We start from the raw sequence: 18,416 nt of genomic DNA on the forward strand, positions 1-18,416 counted from the left end.
AGCCCCATCACAATTTCACCGCTGACTAGGTATTTAATACTAATAATAGGTACTCCCTCCGTATCTTTTTTCTTTTCCTATTTGTAATGTCGGTACTGTTCATAACATGAGACAAATTACTAATTTACATCTAATCTATAAAACTAAATATAGTCATGAGTGATCTTGTTAGATTCGTATTCACGAGTACTTTAATACGGTGAAGTTTTTATATTTAATGCTACTACGAAATGAAAGATATTAACGATCAAAAGTGTGTGTTGGCAAACGTGAAAAGTACAAACAAGAAAAGTATTTAGGGACGGAGGGAGTATTCCGGTGCAGAGCTGCGTCACTGCTGCGGTGTGAAACAGAAAAAGTGGCATACAATGATCAGTCTGTTTGGTGGTGTCATATCAAGTCTATCATTATCAACTTAATGGGCCTCTTCGTATACATGGGCCTACTGTCCACAGAATAATGGTTCCGGAACCATGCAACATGCCCCTAAGGCATGGAACACGCCTCGACTTGCTTTTTTCTTAATTCATCTTTTTTTCCTAAGCTTATTTGTTTATTTAAAATCTATATTATAAACATTTTGTCTCTAACAAACACTTTTTCCCTTACAAAATTACTTATAAATAAAGCCACCCGAGGGCTTCAAGTTACAACCTTCCTGTCAAAAAAATTTGCTATTCTTACAAGACACTTCTTTTCCTTAACGGAGACTATTTTTTGATCAAAATAAAGAGGTTAGTTTAGTTACACAATTAAAAAATTAATAGTTAAACAATAAATAAAAATATTTCTAAAATTAGGAAAACAAAAATTAGAATTTTTTTTATAGAACTGTTCATTCTTTTTTTTTCTAATAATTAATTTACTTTTAAATTCTCGTTATGTCTTAGAAAAGTAAAATTGAATCAAGAGTCTTGCTCTACATCTAAAATTGAACTCTTTTTGAATACACCAAGCAAAATCTTATTTCTCATTATCTAATATTTATCTTCACATATCTTTCATGAAACATAAATTAAAAAAATAATATAAAATACCCTCCCAATCACCAGAAGTTGATCTGTCAACAAATTCAGAAAACAAATGTTGATTTTGCACATGTCAAAATAATTTATCTACTAATCAGCATAATTTTGCATATATACCAACTAAAAAAAGACTGTTGGAGTAAAATATAAAGATCCTTAAAAATTGAAGTGGATTCATAAAAATAAGAAAAAAATAATGGGCACAAAGCGTAAGACCACTCAAAATAAAATGGGCAGAAATCCATCCCGACGACTCAAGAGTCTACCAAATGTGAAGAAACCATGTCCAAGTTGCGTTTGTGGTGTTTCCATATTTCCGGTCCGAGCACTGAAATAAGAAAAGATGGCGCGGTAGGGAAGTCATGTTTGGACAAATAACTAACCAAATCCATAATTAATGACCTCCTTTAGTCAAACATTGTAGTAGTGCATTATTATACTCACTTTCTGACATGTGATGCTCCACACAGTAGATAGATAGATATGCCTCGAATAAAGCAGCTAACAGTCTTAGCTCACCATTTTTGAATACCACTCTCGTTGCCACCCCCACCATGTCTCGTATCATTGGGGTGTTTGGCCAGACTTTTAAGTCTGATTTTTCGATTTGTGAGTTAGAAGTACTCCTCCGTCTCAATTTATATAAGTCTTTTGCTCATTTCACACATATTAAGGAGTATTAAATGGTTGTTGTTTTTTTCCATTGTGTTGACTTTTTATTGTATGTTAGCTAGTGGTACATTGGAATGATAAATAAGAGAGGGTAAAGATGGAAATTGGTTGATAAATATGCATTGAAAAGGGAGAAGCTCAACTATTTTGAGATAATTTTTTTTGCCAAAAGGCTCATCTAATTTAGGATTGAGGGAGTATTTTTTAGGGTGTAGATATATGTACACTTTAAATTTATTTATGCAAACACCACCTCCTGTTTTATTCCAAATTATCCTTTTCTATTATCATTTCAAACGAATATCTTATCAATTCAAATAAATAATTTTGTATAAAGTAGATGAAAGAGTGTGCATAGATAAATTTAGGGTGTTCATATATCACCACCCATTTATTATCATTTGGGTAAAATTTTGATTATATATTTTTATTTAAAAAATTTTGAAAATAGTATTTTCAACTATTCAGTCAAAACACTTAAAATATGCACCGAAAGTCATAATGTCAAATATTAAAAAATAGAGGAAATAATAACTTCTAATTCTTTCCCAAATACTTTAATCATTTATAAATTTTAACTTGTTTTTTAACTATTATTTCACGTCTATGCTTTAAACTAGAAAAACATTGATTTTTAACTCACTCAAGCGATAGCAGTATACTTACAATTGGTATATTACTCTCTTTATCCCAGTCAATTGTATACGTTTCTTTTTAACTGCTCGACAACATTTTAAGACTTTAATAAAACATAATTTTATAACTTATTTTTTTAAAATTTCTTTTTCTGTATAAAAATATAAATGTTGTATTTTTAAACAAAAAACGAAAATCTTAATATCTTACTAAAACATTAAAATCCGTGTCAGGCATCCGTCCGTCCATGTCAACAGTTTACTCTCGCATGAAATAATGTTATTGCATCTATATCTATGTACTTGTTGTCTCGTTTAGAACAGAGCCCACGGCACCAGCTTTTCTCAAAACTCAACACCCCCAAATGACTAAATTACCCCCGCCTTTACCGTTCTTTCCTCTCTTTTTCTTCTCTTTCTCTCTCACACTTCTGTCCTTGAATGTAATTTCACAACCCATCTCCGGCGACCGCGCCACCCTCCTCACCATCCGCCAGGAACTCAAAAACCCACCTGCGCTGAGTCACTGGAATGCCACGTCATCGCACTGTGACTGGCCGGAAATCACATGCTCCGACGCCGGAAAAGTGACCGTGATCGATCTCGGTAACTATAACATCACGGAACCGATCCCAGACTCGTTGTGTGACCTTGAGGACCTCGAAGACATTAATTTCTCGTTAAATTACTTTCCCGGTGAGTTCCCCAAGTTTTTGTATAAATGCTCAAAGTTATTAGAGCTTGATCTTTCTCAAAATTGGTTCACCGGTCCGATTCCGGCGGATATTGATCGACTTTCCAAGCTAAAATGGCTTGACTTAAGTTCTAATAACTTCACCGGAGATATCCCGCCGGCCATCGGAGGTTTGCCGGACCTCCGGGCACTTTATTTGCATAGTAATTTGTTAAACGGCAAGATTCCGGCGAGTATCGGAAACTTGACTAGTCTGCTGTATCTGGGGTTGGCTTATAATGAATTTATTCCGGCGAGTATTCCGCCGGAGTTTGGGAAATTGAGTAATTTGACTCTATTGTGGATGGCTTCAACGCGTCGGGTCGGGTCAATACCGGAGAGTTTTTCGGGTTTGGTTAGTCTTGAGCATTTGGATTTGAGTGATAATGAGTTGGAGGGTGAAATTCCTGGTGGGTTGTTTTCGTTGAAGAATCTTGATGTTGTGTACTTGTTCAAGAATAACTTGTCGGGGTCGATTCCGAAAGTTATCGACTCAATTCAGTTGACTGAAATTGATTTTTCGATGAATTATTTGACCGGAGAGATTCCAGATGATTTTGGGAAGTTGCAGGGGTTGAAGATTCTGAATTTGTTTTCGAATAAATTGTCTGGTGAGATCCCGGCAGGGCTTGGTTTGCTTGTTAATTTAACGGCGTTTAGAGTGTGGCATAATGATTTTAGTGGAGAATTTCCGGCTGAGTTTGGTCTTCATTCCAAACTGGAAGCGTTTGAGGCATCTGAAAATAGGTTTAGTGGGAAACTACCGGAGAATTTATGTGCTGGACGGAGTTTGACTGGTGTGGTTGTGTTTTCAAACAATTTGACGGGGAGTATTCCTAAATCACTTGGAAATTGTCCGACGTTGAGAACTGTTCAGCTATATAATAATAATTTTGAAGGTGAGGTTCCGTTGGGTCTTTGGACATCGGAAAATATGTATAGCTTGATGTTGAGTCATAATTCGTTCTCGGGCGAGCTTCCTGATGGATTGGCTTGGAATGTTTCTCGGTTGGAGATTAATGACAATAAGTTTTCTGGGAAGGTCCCTAGTGGCGTTTCTTCTTGGAAGAATTTAGTGGTGTGCAAGGCTAGTAATAATCAATTTTCTGGTGTTCTTCCGCTTGAAATCACCAGTCTTACTCAGTTGACCACCCTTGAACTTGATGGTAATTTCTTCTCTGGCCAACTTCCAACGGAAATCATTTCATGGAAATCACTCAACACATTGATCTTAGCAAGAAACAATCTATCAGGGTCTATTCCTGCGGTGATAGGTACTTTACCCAACCTTCTTGTTCTTGATTTATCAAAGAATCAGCTTTCTGGTCCAATTCCAACAGCATTAGGCCATTTACGGCTCACTTCTTTGAACTTATCATCCAATGAATTAACCGGACACATTCCGGTTGAGTTTGATAACATGGCTTATGACAGGAGTTTCTTGAACAGTTCTAAACTTTGTGCGACGACTTCAGAGTTGAATCTTACTGGTTGTTACACCAGAATCCCAAAATCCAACAAACTTTCAAACAAATTTCTAGCGTTGATTTTAATCTTGGCTGTAGTTGTTTTGTTAGCTACAGTTGTTTCAACTGTACTTTTGATTGGAGACTATCGAAGGAGGAAGCTTAAACGTGATTTAGCATCCTGGAAATTGACATCTTTCCAGAGGTTGGATTTTACGGAGGCCAATATATTGTCTAGCTTAACGGAGAGCAACATGATTGGAAGTGGAGGATCAGGAAAAGTTTATCGTATTCCAATTGGCCGGGTGGGAGAATATGTTGCAGTTAAGAAGATTTGGAGTAACCATAAACTAGATCACACACTTGAGAAAGAATTTCTGGCTGAAGTTGGAATCTTGGGTACAATCAAGCACTCCAACATAATAAAGCTTTTGTGTTGTATTTCGAGTGACAATTCTAAGCTTCTTGTTTACGAGTACATGGACAATCAAAGCCTTGATAGATGGCTCCATGGAAAGAGAAGAATGGAGTCCCCAACAGCTAGTTCAGTTCATCATTTTGAATTGGACTGGTCAAGAAGAATGCAGATTGCAGTTGGCGCTGCTCAAGGTCTTTGCTACATGCACCATGACTGTTCTCCACCGATTCTTCACCGGGATGTCAAGTCTAGTAATATACTATTAGACTTTGAGTTCCAAGCAAAAATTGCAGACTTTGGGCTGGCCAAGATATTGGTCAAGCGCGGGGAGGCTAACACCATGTCTACTATTGCAGGTTCATTTGGTTATATCGCTCCTGGTAAGAATACACATGTTTGTTTTCAGTCATGTTGAAATGTTTTAATCTGCTATGTTAGGATGTCTAGATATCACGTTATCGTGGCTTCGAAGGTAAGTAGAAGCATTCACACTTCTATGTCACCTTGGCCAAATTCTGCAACAGTGCAAATGTTTTTTTTTTGGCTGTGCTGGAACATATATCATTTATTTGGTTTTTTGACAATTAATTGATAACTGCTTAATATGCTAGATCTCAAACTCTTTCATTGCCATACTCTCTGATCTTGCTAGTAGATATGGAGATGGCAAGGTGAGGGCCATAAACTTAAGAATGTGTAGAAGAATTGATTATTTGAGGGTTTGTTATCACTAAAAGAGATGAACTAAAACTTTAGACTATATGTTTACTAAAAAGAAGAATATTAGGAAATGTAACACATTTATGATTACCAACTAGAATGGCGCCATAGTCCTACTCAGCTACACTGTGATAGAGCTCTGCTAAGACCAGTTACTCTTAAAACCTTGAAGGATTACTACTATATGTGATAAGCGCCGTCTATGTTGTAATCCTTTTGCATTTTCCACAAATCTCATGGCTTGGTAAAAGACAGGGTACTTGGTACTTGCCTTGGATATGTATATATGCAGTCTTTTCAAACACTACTTATTAGTGTTACTCTTTGCAGCATTTGCATCTATCTCCAGCCAGATTCAGCTTATTCAAACTTTTAGAAAGTGTGTTTACATTCAAAGTTTACTAGTGTTTGTATTAATACTATGAATTTACTGAGTGCAGAGTACGCTTATACAACCAAAGTCAATGAAAAGATTGACGTCTTTAGCTTTGGGGTTGTACTTCTGGAATTGGTGACAGGAAGAGAACCGAATGATGGAAGCGACAACATAAATCTCGCAGAATGGTGTTGGAGGCACTATGGTGAGAGGAAGCCCATAGCTGATATCTTAGACAAGGAGATCAAGAAACAACAAAACTTAGAGGAGATGATTGCCGTTTTCCAACTCGGTCTGGTCTGTACCAGTACTCTGCCTGCCAGCAGGCCTTCTATGAGAGAGGTTCTGCAAATACTTCGGAATTCAAGTCCTAAGGAAGGTAGTGAGGGAAAGAAAGGAAGCGAATACGATGTGGCACCGCTCCTAGGAGGAGGCAGCCCTCTCGGTGCTACCTATCTTTCGAGCTACAGGAAAAGCAAGAAGGTATTGGAAGATGAAAGTAGTTTTATCCAGATAATGTAACAACCACCACCACAAAGTTATGATGGCCAGTGGCATCAAGAAATGTTATGGCATTAGTCTGAAAGCAGAAGCTGTTATAGAGCTTAGCTGTTATCTTGCATGTACAAAAGTTCATCCAGGAATCTAAGACAGTTTAATTTTATGTAACCTAGAAGTATTTAGTTTAATGCAGATGTTGAAAATTGTCTCTGCTGTTTTCCTGAGCGTTATATGTTGTTGGGCTGATTTGTGATTTAGACCACGGAAGCGGGGATCATAGGTGATAATGTCATGCAGGAACAGCCGTTGTTTAAACCCGACTTGGAAATAAAATGTCTTTTCCGCAAATTGGTTGGGTTATATATTATATTAAATTAATTTGATAAATTTAATATAAAATGAAGTGATAATATATCTAAGATAAATCATCAACTTCTGAGCTTATAAGCATCAGAAGTCCACTTAACTTATTATGCAGACTGTTTGGCAAGTTCTCACCAGGACTTAAATTAAGCTAAAAGCGCCCAAAAAAAAAGCTACGGGAGCTGGCTTTTTTTCCCCTCCAACTTATTGCAACACCTTGTAACGGGCCTATTTATTTGTTTTGGCCTGTTCATTGTTTTTGTGCGTGCCCGCTCATTTATAACGATGTGTATAATTTTCTCTTTTTTCTAGGTAGGGTACTGCTCTAATACAAACTATTAAAATAAAAACTAATATATTACATATTCTCTTATATTAAATTTCGTAGTATACCACTACAAATATATATAATATATATATTTTTTTATTTTATATACATTTTGTGAAATATAATTACAAATATTAATTAGTTTACCGAAAATACTAATCGAAAATAATAATATATAATTTTTTAATTCCAAAAATCACTAACTTATAAGTTAAAGTTACCCAAACACTTCAAAAACTTATAAGCCACGTATCCAAACACTTTTTGGAACTTATAAGTCCAAACCAACTTCTCGTTTTTAATCCACTTCTTTACATTAAGCAATAAGTCACTTCTTTTAAGCTCAGTCAAACGGCTCCATAATAACAAATATAAATATATCGAAAATTGTTAAAAATTATATTATATACGAGAAAAGATCCTTATAGACCACATTTTTATTATGGTATTGTATACCAACATCTTAGTCATTCATTATTTTTTATCTAACGATTCTTATTATTCTCGTTTTATTATTGTTTAAATTATATTTAGTGAGTAAATATTAAATATACTATACAAAATATGGACCACCAGTTATAATCAAGAGCATCGGCATTAGTTATGCTTCTGTGTTTTATGTATCTCTCCGTGCTATGTAATAGTTTTGCAAATCTATGTGATTGTCTGTCCACTTCATTCATCATCGATTATCGTTCTTCAACAACCTCCATTGTGTTGCACCACCATTGATAAGATTAATATTTGTTCTTAAACATAGTTGAAAATGATGACGAGGATTATGACAATTACAATAGATTTTTATGCACCTCCGTTGCATATTATACATATGTATAAATGAAAATGCAAGATGATGATAACAATATAATGGATTGTTCTCTAATTAACCTCTAGACATAGTTGAAGACGATAATGAACGGTCCGACAGTCCTGTTATTCATAAAGCTATAAAATCGATGTACAAGAGCAAGACGATAGTCTTGTATTTCTATTTACAATAAAAAAAATTAATCTGTAATTGAAAGATTTAACAGAGACAAGTACACGATGGCAATCCTTGGTATAGCTTATTTATGATTTCGTGCCGAACCCGGTAAACGAACAAATAGGTGGTCTTTCCGGATATGTTAAACAAAAGTTTTCCCCTCGCATCTCGGTCACTTTTACTTTTTCGTAGTGATATACCATTACAGTTGCAAGATATACGGTCCATGTGAATCTCTATACGAGATTGTTATAGTTAATGAAAGTTGTTGTATTTCCTGAATAATCTCAACCATTCATTAGTTTTATAATTCAATGATAGATTATTTGGTCTATAAGTATTACACCAAAATAAGTACTGCACATAACACAACTCTATTATATACATAGATTAGGGGTTAATAGGCAAAAAAATTACCGAACTCATGATCAAGTTGCAATTGGGTCACTGAACTCAAAAAGTTTGCAAACGGATCACAGAACTGGATTTAACTTGCAGTCAACTCACTGAACTAATAAAAATTTGCATTTAGGTCACTGTGCCGTTAAGTATCAGTTGACTTTAATGGAATCCGTTAATAAAAATTGAAAAAATATAAAAATTCGCTTTTTTAAAAACTCGATTTTGAAAATTTAAAACTTCGAAAAAATCTGGAAATTTGGAAAAAGTCTGAATTTTTTTTTAACTTCAGAAATTTAGGTATATTTTTTGAATTTTCAGATTTTTTTGAATTTTTGAATTTTTTTCAAAATTTTTAGATTTTTTTCGAAATTTTTACATTTTTCATATTTTTTAAAAACATTCCATATTTTTTAAAGTTTCTTCAAAATTTTCAGATTTTTTTTAAGTTTTCAGAATTTTTTGAGAAAATTGAATTTTTATATTTTTTTCAAATTTTTTATATTTTTTATTATTATCTTTAACGGATTCCGTTAAAGTCAACTCATTCTTAACGGCACAGTGACCTAAATGCAAGTTTTTATTAGTTCAGTGAGTTGACTGCAACTTAAATTTAGTTCTGTGATCCGTTTGCAAACTTTTTGAGTTCAATGACCCAACTGCAAGTTGGCCATGAGTTCAGTGATCTTTTTGCCTATTAACCCCATAGATTAGTAATCAAATACGAAACTTCTTTTTTTTTTTGACGAAAAGATCAAATACAAATCTTAAATACTTAAATACAAAAGAGAGACTAGTCTTATATTATATCACCCACCTTTAGATGCCATCACCCACCCTACAAGACACACCCATCCACCTCCCATCACCCATTCTCTAGAAGACACACCCATCCACCTCCCAAATGTCATCACCCACCCTCTAGAAGACAACACTTATCCAAGGCCCACTCATGACCCCACTCAATCCATCTCTAACCAGTAAAACGTCATCACGGCTCCGGAGAGATCCTGGAGCTGTTACAGACAAACTGAAGAACCATACTTGACCCCATCCCTGCCCGCTAGCATTTTTGTGTTGTGATCTATGCCATTTTTATGCTAGTATGACTGCGGTTTGAATATTCGTTCAAACCTTGTTTTGCTGTTTTAAAAAAAAAACCGCATCGCAATCACCCCAACTTATATATTATTTTTGTTTTCAGGAAAAGTTAAGGGATTTCTGCAATCAATTATCTATAACTAAAATGTTAAATTAATAAATATTTTAATAATTTGGGTTATACCCATAGAAACACAAAAACAAGAATCACATTATCCTAACTAGAAATTGATCACAGTCTATTTCAAAAAGAGAAAGCCTCGACTGATAACATTTTTTTCTGAAAAATAATCATTGAGAAGCAGAAAAATGAATATTAAATCATATATATTTTCTAAAAAAAAAGTGAACCATTTTATCCCAACTTAATTAGATTAGAAAATAGAGGTGAACTAGAATTTCTAGTCAAATTGGAACTTTAGGAATGGTTCAGTTTGGGACTTTTAAGTTGAATTAAAGATGAAGAGTTGAAGAACATTTAGTGAATAAGAAAGAGTTAAAAAATTAAGAGATATAGATACTTGAGAGATGTTGGAACGGAGCCCGTGCTTCTAGTATCTATTAACCTTTCACGTGCCTGGCTATCCTACTCAAGCTCACTTGCATACGACTTCAATACCCTCTAACTGTAGTGCAGGCGTTGCTCAAAATTCTGTAAATTATTCATTCAATTATCTACCTCTGACTATTGCTCTCACATGGTCTTTCTACTTTATCTGTCTGGGTATTGGGAGACTATTTTTTTTATCTTAATATTGATGAGAACTTTAATCTTAAGAAACAAAAAATCTAGACATTGGGGTGCATTTGGCAGAGCGCATGCAACAAAAAATTATCTAGACTACTATTTAATCCTAAATATATTTTGAAAGTCTAATAAAAATTGAAAAAACTATCACATTACGTATATACGTCAGCGAGACAAAATAAATATCAATTGAGAAATGTTTGCATCATAGATGTAAAAAATATAGTGTGAAATCATAGTGTCATGATATGCATTCAAACAAGCAAAGAGGTTTAAAAATGCATGCTTTGGGGGGAGGGGGAGGGCGGAGAGGATAGTTCCGGAGCACACCAGAAAGAAGAATAGTACCTGAAGCTTATTATAGCCTACACTCCACCAGACCGGTTCAATGAAATTAAAGGCCCCGAGTAAGTTCAGTGATTCTGGAATCAAAGGGCAAAGAGCAGCAAGCATAGCCCATCGAGCATGCAATATATCAAAGCTGTAGATGTAAAGATCAAGGCGTTGTAATTAAATGTCATATATAGATACATTTTCCTTTTCCTTTAACTACATAATTAGAGAAACTTTTGAGTTTCTATATTCAGGGAACATAATAATGTTACGGATATTTCTTCATTCATTTAATAAGGCAAGTACTACTTTAATAAATATAGCTGATGGTGGATTCAAATTTTTTTGTATATTTAAATATTTGAGACAGCAGTACTAGATCCATTTGTTTGGCAGTTGCCTATCATATATGTATGAAAATCAACTGCAGTAGCCTATTATATATATATGTTAAGCACTATACCATCATGATATAACCAAGCCTGTGGTATTATTACTCTTTTTATGTTATAGGTTACATGAAAGCAATTATAACTTACTGATATAGTAGCTGAGTGTACCCATGGAAACAAATGGCCAGTATAAGAAATGAGTATATACTTGAAGAATCTCTAAAAAGCCACTAGGTCTTCGCTTAAACCAGCAACAACAAAGCCATAATTACCAGGACATTGTCCATCAAGATAGACAGGATACTCATATCATATGGAATCAGACCAAGCCATCGAGGGCATTTTTCCCCATACTACGAGCTGAAAATATTAAGTAATGTAAGATAATAAGAAAGAAGGTTCTTATATATGCACAAAAAATTTTCTGTCCGTCCTGCTACAATGCATATGGAAAGTATTAAAACATTGTGATTCTACCAGTACAAAATGATAATTCAAAATTTGCATTTTTCTAGTTATCCACATTCCAAAATAGTTTGTATTGGGTTGTAATAAAGTGACGGAAAGACTATGCATAAATTTTTATAATCCTTAGTCTAATACTAAAAGCAATTTTTTTCCCATGTAAGTATTTAATTTTTATTGCAAATAAAGAACACAAAATAATAGTGTACTAGTACTTTTATACACCTTAAACTACCATTATAATGTAAGAAATTCACATCAAATGTGTTAGCTCCATTTTGGGCGCAATTATTAGCAGTAACTAGTGCCAGTTGCAAAGTACATCGAAAACTTAAGTTACGTCTTTGAATCTTCGACATCTAATTACAATCTAGGTGTTCTGGTTCTGGCACATTTGGTTTCAAAAAATTGTGCAGCTCAAGTATTTCCATCAATCACTTCATTCTTTCCACAATCTTGAGGAATTATACTAACATGGGTAATCCAATGATATTCATTACTTAACCACCCAGAATACACAATCGCCATTTAAACAAAAAATTCATAAATTTTTATATGTCTGAGCATTACCTATCCATTCTTGCCTGCTGATAAAGTTTGTTTAAGTTGGAAGCATTAACAACCTTAACCTTTTCTCTCTCCTCCAATCTTCTCTGGAGAGACTCTCCAAGTGGGCTGTTTGCTACGGCCTTCACTGCAGTAAATGGAACAGCAGAAAACACCAACACCCCAGCAAGCTTAAACATCAGTTTCTATCACCCATCAATACACACACACACACACACACAAACAGAAATGATGATGCTGTTACTACATACCTCAGACCAAGAAGCAAGCAAAAGGGTGTGTGAATTTCAGATTTGTACGTATATCATGGGATTTCATGGCCATGAAACTTGAGGCAAGTAACTGTAAACATGAACAAGAGGAATGGTGCAGGAATGCCATTGGTGTCAGTTTATGGTGTTTCCATTACTAGATTCTTAGTCATCCTGATCTCAAATCTTAAAGTTAAAGCGAACAAATTTGATACCATAAAACCAATGTACAATAACAAACACACTAACGCATGTGCGTATCTATATGCCCAACACAACAAACATCCCCATTACACCAATTCTTAACGTGATCCTTCTTATTCTCAACAAACACACCTTTCTTTTTCAGCTTCTCAAAATAAACGAAACAATTCTAAACATTTAACCCTAGAACATCCATAAACCAAAATAAACAAACCAACAAACGCAAGATTGAAGTCAAAGGGAACAAATTCAATTACCACGAAAACAATGTACAATAACAAACACACATAAACATGTGTACACTTATATGTCCAACACAACAAACACCCCCATTACAGCAACTCTTAATCTATGTTACCCGGACTCTCCATTTTTGTGCCTATACCCGTGTCTACCGGATATGACATGGGTGTGGATATGGGATCTGTGTCGGATCCTTCTTATTACAACCGGACACCTCACCTTGTAACATTCCAGGTCAAAATGAAAACTTAGGTCTTGTTTCAACCTGTTTATAGAGATCAAGATCCATGAATGACTTGTTTCTATGTTGTTTTATTGATTTTATGCTTCAATTTTCAGCGTATGTCATTTATGTGCAGTAGACACTATTTTTATGAATGTACCATAAATCAGGGTATATAAAGTCTTACTTGCGTGGAGCTTAAGTATCAAGTCCCCGTACCCGAGTCTAATTCCGGATCCATGTCCACGAATCCTAATTATCCTAAAACTACGAATCTGACTCTTGGATCTGTACCCATGTCCGATACCCATACCCGTGTCCGGGTAACTTAGCTCTTAATAAACACCTAAATCAACAAATTAATCAACATGGGCTAGTCTTAATTTGGTCTTTCGAGTTCTTAACAAACTCACCAAACTCCTTCTTCTTCTCAAGATACACCCTGGAAGCTTCCTCAGCAGTAGGGTAAGTCCCAAGCCACTGCCTTCTCTTAGTAATTGGGTTTCTAATTTCAGCACACCAGTTTCCCCATTTCCTCAAACGAGCTCCTGGGTACTTGGGGCTTGTTTTCCTCAGGTGAACTTCGTGAACCACCTGCTTCGGAGACGACGTCGTTTCGTCGGAGGAGGAGTCGTCCGTTGCGTCAGGGTCTGTGTACTTGATTCTCACCACTGAAACTTTGGTGGGCTTGGGTCTTTTCATGCCCTCTTTCGTGGGCTGGGCCTTTTTCCGGCTAACTTTTGTCGCCGTCGCCGGTGCTGCCTCCATCTCTGCTGAGTTGTTGTCTGTATGTATATGTTACGTGTGTGTATTTATGTGTCTGTTCTCTGATACAGAGAATTGTTCTTGTACAACTCGAATATGCTTATATACAATTTATTAATTTAAAGTTATATAATATTATTTTACTTTTTTTTATTTTATATAGGTTTTTTGGGTACTTTTATTATTTTATATAAAATCATGTGTTGTCACAAGGGGACGTGGACATCTTTGTATAAGTCTCAAGAAAAGGAAGATTATGAGATATTATTATTTGCAACGCACCAACCATTCTTATTCCTTCGGTTGTAAAAAAAAAAACATAAAGATAGGATAGATATGAAATAATCAGATATGATGAACAAATATTATAATATTTATAATATTATAAAGGGAATTTATAAATTATCATCTTTTTTAAGTTTTTTTGCGATTTTACTATCTTTTGAAAATATTTTTCTAAATACTAACTTTTTAAAAAATATATGCAAAAATATGATCTGAACCAGATGCAATTCAGTTAACTGGCCCCCGCAAAGGTTACAAGTGTGATTGCATCTGGTTGCAAGTACAGTTGCATGTAGTTGCAATACAATATTTTTGCAAATATTTTCAAAAATTTCGTATTTTTGCTTAATATTTTAATAAGATGTAGCATTTTTGCAAATAATATTTTGAACTTGAGTATTTATAAAAAAAAAACCTTTTATAAAGGGCAGCCGAGAAAATTGGTTTTCGAACGATGAAAAGAGGTTGATTTTGCTTACACATGTAATGACCATATTTTCACTAGTAAGTCGTCCATAATTTACGAATTTAATTATTAAGTTTGGTGGAATTTATTTTTGTTATATACATAATTTCTTATTAAAATATGCAAGAAATATGTATTAATTAAATATTTTTGAGTACACCAACGATAGTAGCAATAATAAATAGAAATATTTCTAATTGCTCGCAAGGACCTCATAGGAATAAGGTATTAATAAAATTGTCCTTGGGTGCAATTATCTATAATTAATATTATAAATACCAGAGGGTTAGTGGATAGTTCAGTCGGGCACTAGTTAACAAAAGAGGGCAAAGACCAGCGGAGAAGAAGGAAAGTGGGGTTTGAAGTAAAGATTGACAAGGAGATTTAGTAACTGCAGACAAGGTAATAAATTTTGACTTCCATCTGTGATAGTATTAAATAACTACTTCACAAATGTTTAATCGTTGAGCATGGGTGCTTGGACCCACTTTAGTGTGAAACATCCATGTGCTTATCACTGGCAGTAGTACACTCTTTCTATTTCTTTTATTGATACTGTGATGTGTACCTGTGTATATAGTTGTGTCCCCACTTTACCCAATTAAGCTTAAACTAGGGTTTTATTTAATTTGAGAGTTTTTTTTTTGGGAGTTGCGAGTGCTTGATTAAATTAAGTTGGGGGTTTTGGAGCTTGGGTGAGAAGTGAATACAAGCAGAGGGTGTACGAGGGTGGTACACATTTTCCCCCAAATCGATTTCAAAATTAGGGTTAGGGTTTATGAATTGAATTGGGGCTTTTGTGTTTTGATGAATGATTACTGAAATTAAATTGGGGTTTGAGTTTAAGGGGGGGGGAGAGTGGTGTTGGATGGGCTGAATGGTGGCCGTCGGGGACGGAGCTGTGGCGGTCGACGGTGGCTACACCACCGCGACGCCTCGAATCGCAGGGAGAGGGGTGGTAGAGAGGTGGAGGTGGGTTGATGATGGAGTTGGGAGGGGTAGGAGCCCCATCGTCGACGACGATGGTGGCTGTAGGTCGGAGAAGGCCGAGCGAGGGAGGTGGCAGAACGGTGGCAGGACCACCGTTGGTGGCTGTAGAGTCGCCGTGAACGCGCGACCTGAGAGAGAGAGAGAGAGAGAGAGAGAGAGAGAGAGAGAGAGAGAGAGAGAGGCTGGTGGGTAGAGAGGTTCAGGGGAGGGTGTACGGCGGCGAAGCCGCCGGAGCCGCCGTCGGAGGTATAGCAGGGTGGTGGGTGAGCAGGGGTAGGAGAGTAAATTGGCAGCTGGGATTTAATTAATGGTAATATGCTTAATAAAGTTGATTGGATGGAAAATTAGGATATAAATCATAATAATATATATTAAAGAATTAGTTGGGGTTGAGAGACTTGGACTAAAATAAAAATTTAGAATTATATGACTAAGTTGTGAAATTTTGGGAGTTTAGGATTTACTGGGACCATAATTAAATTGGTTTGGGGTATTTAAGTTGAGGTTTAGAGGTTAATTAATAATTTGGATTATATATTAACAAATTGATAATAAAAGAAACACCTTGTCTATTTTATGAGGAAAGGAGGGATTAGTTAATACTAATTAATATTAAAATAAAAGACTTAACAATCTATGTGAGTACCAAGGTGGATTTTGGGAATTTAGGATAGTAATTGTGTTGGAGCGGATATTTAAGAATAATAAAACGTTGAGATTTAAAGGTTAATTGACAAGTTAGTTTAGAAAACATTAATTGGTAAATTGGTTAAATAAGATAATGGTGGCAAGGGTGTTAAGTCGTTATAATAGTTAATCGAGACTCCTTGTTTAATATTAAATACTAAATCTCTTGTTTCTGTTTTATTAGAGAATTAACTGCTAGTAAGCAGTCACGTTTAATTATCTTTTTGGACCAAGCTAGTAGCGGAAGTAATCAGGCAAGTCCACTTTATCCTGCTCTCTTGATGTGCCGGATTTATGTTGTTATTATTATTTCAGATATGTTCTGCTCAATAATTTATTGTATATCTGAGATTCCGATTAATTAATCGCCGGTCGTTTACTTCGTGAAGACGGGCCAGAAACGGAATATTAGGGTCTTGCTCAAATTAAATACTCACATTCTTCGTTAACTAAGTCCACCTCTATTTCGGGTTGACTGTTACCCTTCGTAATATTTTAATATCGGTGTTACCTCTTTCCACACTTGTATTCAAAGAAACTATTTGTCTTCTCAATTTTATTCGCTACACCCTAGCATGAAGTAACGCTTTTAACTTATATTTTGAATCCTCACTTCCGTTAGTAAACGGTCCATTAAAGATTTCTTTTATTCGTGATTCTCGTCTACGAATGGGTTATTCCGTGCCAAGTCCTTGTCGATATTTCCTCTTCCACTCCTCCCACTTTATACCAAATCTTGAATAATTACTGTTCTATACCCTCTAATTAACAACCAATCGGTTGACTCTTCATCTCCTTTCTGGACTTGTATTCCCTTCTATTTGGATTATTTACCTTCTTTGGGTATAATTTTTTCCAAGTTGTACTGCTGGGTGTATTTGTTCATATCCAAGAAAAAGAGTTGGAAATCTCCTTTGGTGCCGAGACATTTTCTAATGGTCTGGAGAAAGCTGCTTACAACTGGTCAACACGAATGAATTACATTCGTGGAAGTGGTGGAAATATAAATTCTCTTTGTGGGGTAAGAATTTGAGGGTTGAAAGTGATAACCCTTGTGCTAGCAAAGTGTGGAAATTGTGGGTGGCGCCATTCGACGGTCGCGATCAGACTGCGAGGGCGACACAGGATGGTTGTTACCAAATGGCGGTGATCGAGCCATGAGGTGGAACCGTCAAGGATGGAGACCAGTATCGTATATTCCTTAATCTTTAAAATGTTCATTCTCTATGTGTGGTTCTATGCTACTTCTTTTTACTATGTGCCACCATAGTAATGTGAGCTTTTTGATTTCTTAGCAAATACCTTTTCATAGCATTGGACTTGCTGAGCTATTTAATTGCTCATACTTGCGAAATTCTCTATTTTTCTTTCAAACAGTGAAGACAGAATATGGCGAGACTGAGAAGGACAATCAGAAAGAGGGTAACGTCAAGGGCAAGGGCAAGGCGTGAAGTTCGAAGGATACAAAGGGTGCGAAGGCTCATCTCCGTGACACCGATGTTTACTCTTATTATATTAATAATAGTTTGTAACCTTGGACTTATTATTGTAATCGTAATCTAGACTATTTGTAAGTGGATGTTAGACCCTGGAACTTGTGGGACAAGTTATGTAATGCATGCAGGTTGCTGAATTTCTTGTGACGACCTAAATCTGTGAAATACGGGTTTGGGGGCGTTACAGTTTTGGCATCAGAGCGGAGGTTATATTCTTAGGAAACGGGAACCCTAGGAATATAACGTGGGGGAGCGTAGTAAAGATATAGGTATATGTATGTATATACTTGCGGGAGGGTAAAAGAATTTATACCCTAGATCTCGGACGGTAGATAAACTTTTAGTTATGGAAATATGATTATATTTATATGTATTAGTGTCTGGTGGTGATATTTCCTTGTTTGTACTGTAGATGGTAGGACCTAGCACTACTGTTGGCAGACCAGCTACACCTTACCCCCATGGCTATTCGGACTCTGGTACCGAGAGTGATCCTTCTGAGGAGTTTATGGGGATCGAGAGCGACTCGGTGGACACATCTCTTCAGATCTTGGAGCCCCCACCACCGGAGATTAT

The 18,416-nt window shown here is 35.7% G+C and overlaps 2 protein-coding genes across 10 annotated transcripts; one reads left to right on the forward strand and one right to left on the reverse strand.

Moving 5' to 3' along the window:
• Nucleotides 1-1,074: 1,074 nt before the first annotated feature.
• Nucleotides 1,075-14,038, reverse strand: LOC108201838 (chlorophyll a-b binding protein 7, chloroplastic-like). 9 transcript variants are annotated; one of them, XR_010287520.1, is made up of 5 exons: nucleotides 12,482-14,038; nucleotides 12,234-12,357; nucleotides 11,346-11,558; nucleotides 10,822-10,954; nucleotides 1,075-1,356 (listed from the first exon to the last, which is right to left on the reverse strand). XR_010287520.1 is itself a non-coding variant. In XM_017370164.2 (3 exons), exons 1-3 carry the CDS (start codon nucleotides 12,407-12,409, stop codon nucleotides 8,428-8,430), a joined length of 384 nt encoding a protein of 127 aa, XP_017225653.1. In that variant the 5' UTR covers nucleotides 12,410-14,038; the 3' UTR covers nucleotides 8,141-8,427. The 9 variants fall into 9 exon arrangements, 1 of the variants encoding a protein (XP_017225653.1); XR_010287521.1 differs by lacking the exon at nucleotides 1,075-1,356 and adding an exon at nucleotides 8,141-8,461; XR_010287522.1 differs by lacking the exon at nucleotides 1,075-1,356 and having other exon boundaries at nucleotides 8,141-10,954; nucleotides 12,234-12,352; nucleotides 12,482-12,572; nucleotides 13,339-14,014.
• LOC108201830 (receptor-like protein kinase HSL1) lies at nucleotides 2,550-6,759 on the forward strand. Its single transcript, XM_017370147.2, has 2 exons — nucleotides 2,550-5,332; nucleotides 6,113-6,759. Exons 1-2 carry the CDS (start codon nucleotides 2,701-2,703, stop codon nucleotides 6,568-6,570), a joined length of 3,090 nt encoding a protein of 1,029 aa, XP_017225636.1. The 5' UTR covers nucleotides 2,550-2,700; the 3' UTR covers nucleotides 6,571-6,759.
• Nucleotides 14,039-18,416: the final 4,378 nt, after the last annotated feature.

This window comes from Daucus carota, chromosome 1 (assembly GCF_001625215.2).
Source record: "Daucus carota subsp. sativus chromosome 1, DH1 v3.0, whole genome shotgun sequence".
NCBI classification, from domain to species: domain Eukaryota; kingdom Viridiplantae; phylum Streptophyta; class Magnoliopsida; order Apiales; family Apiaceae; genus Daucus; species Daucus carota.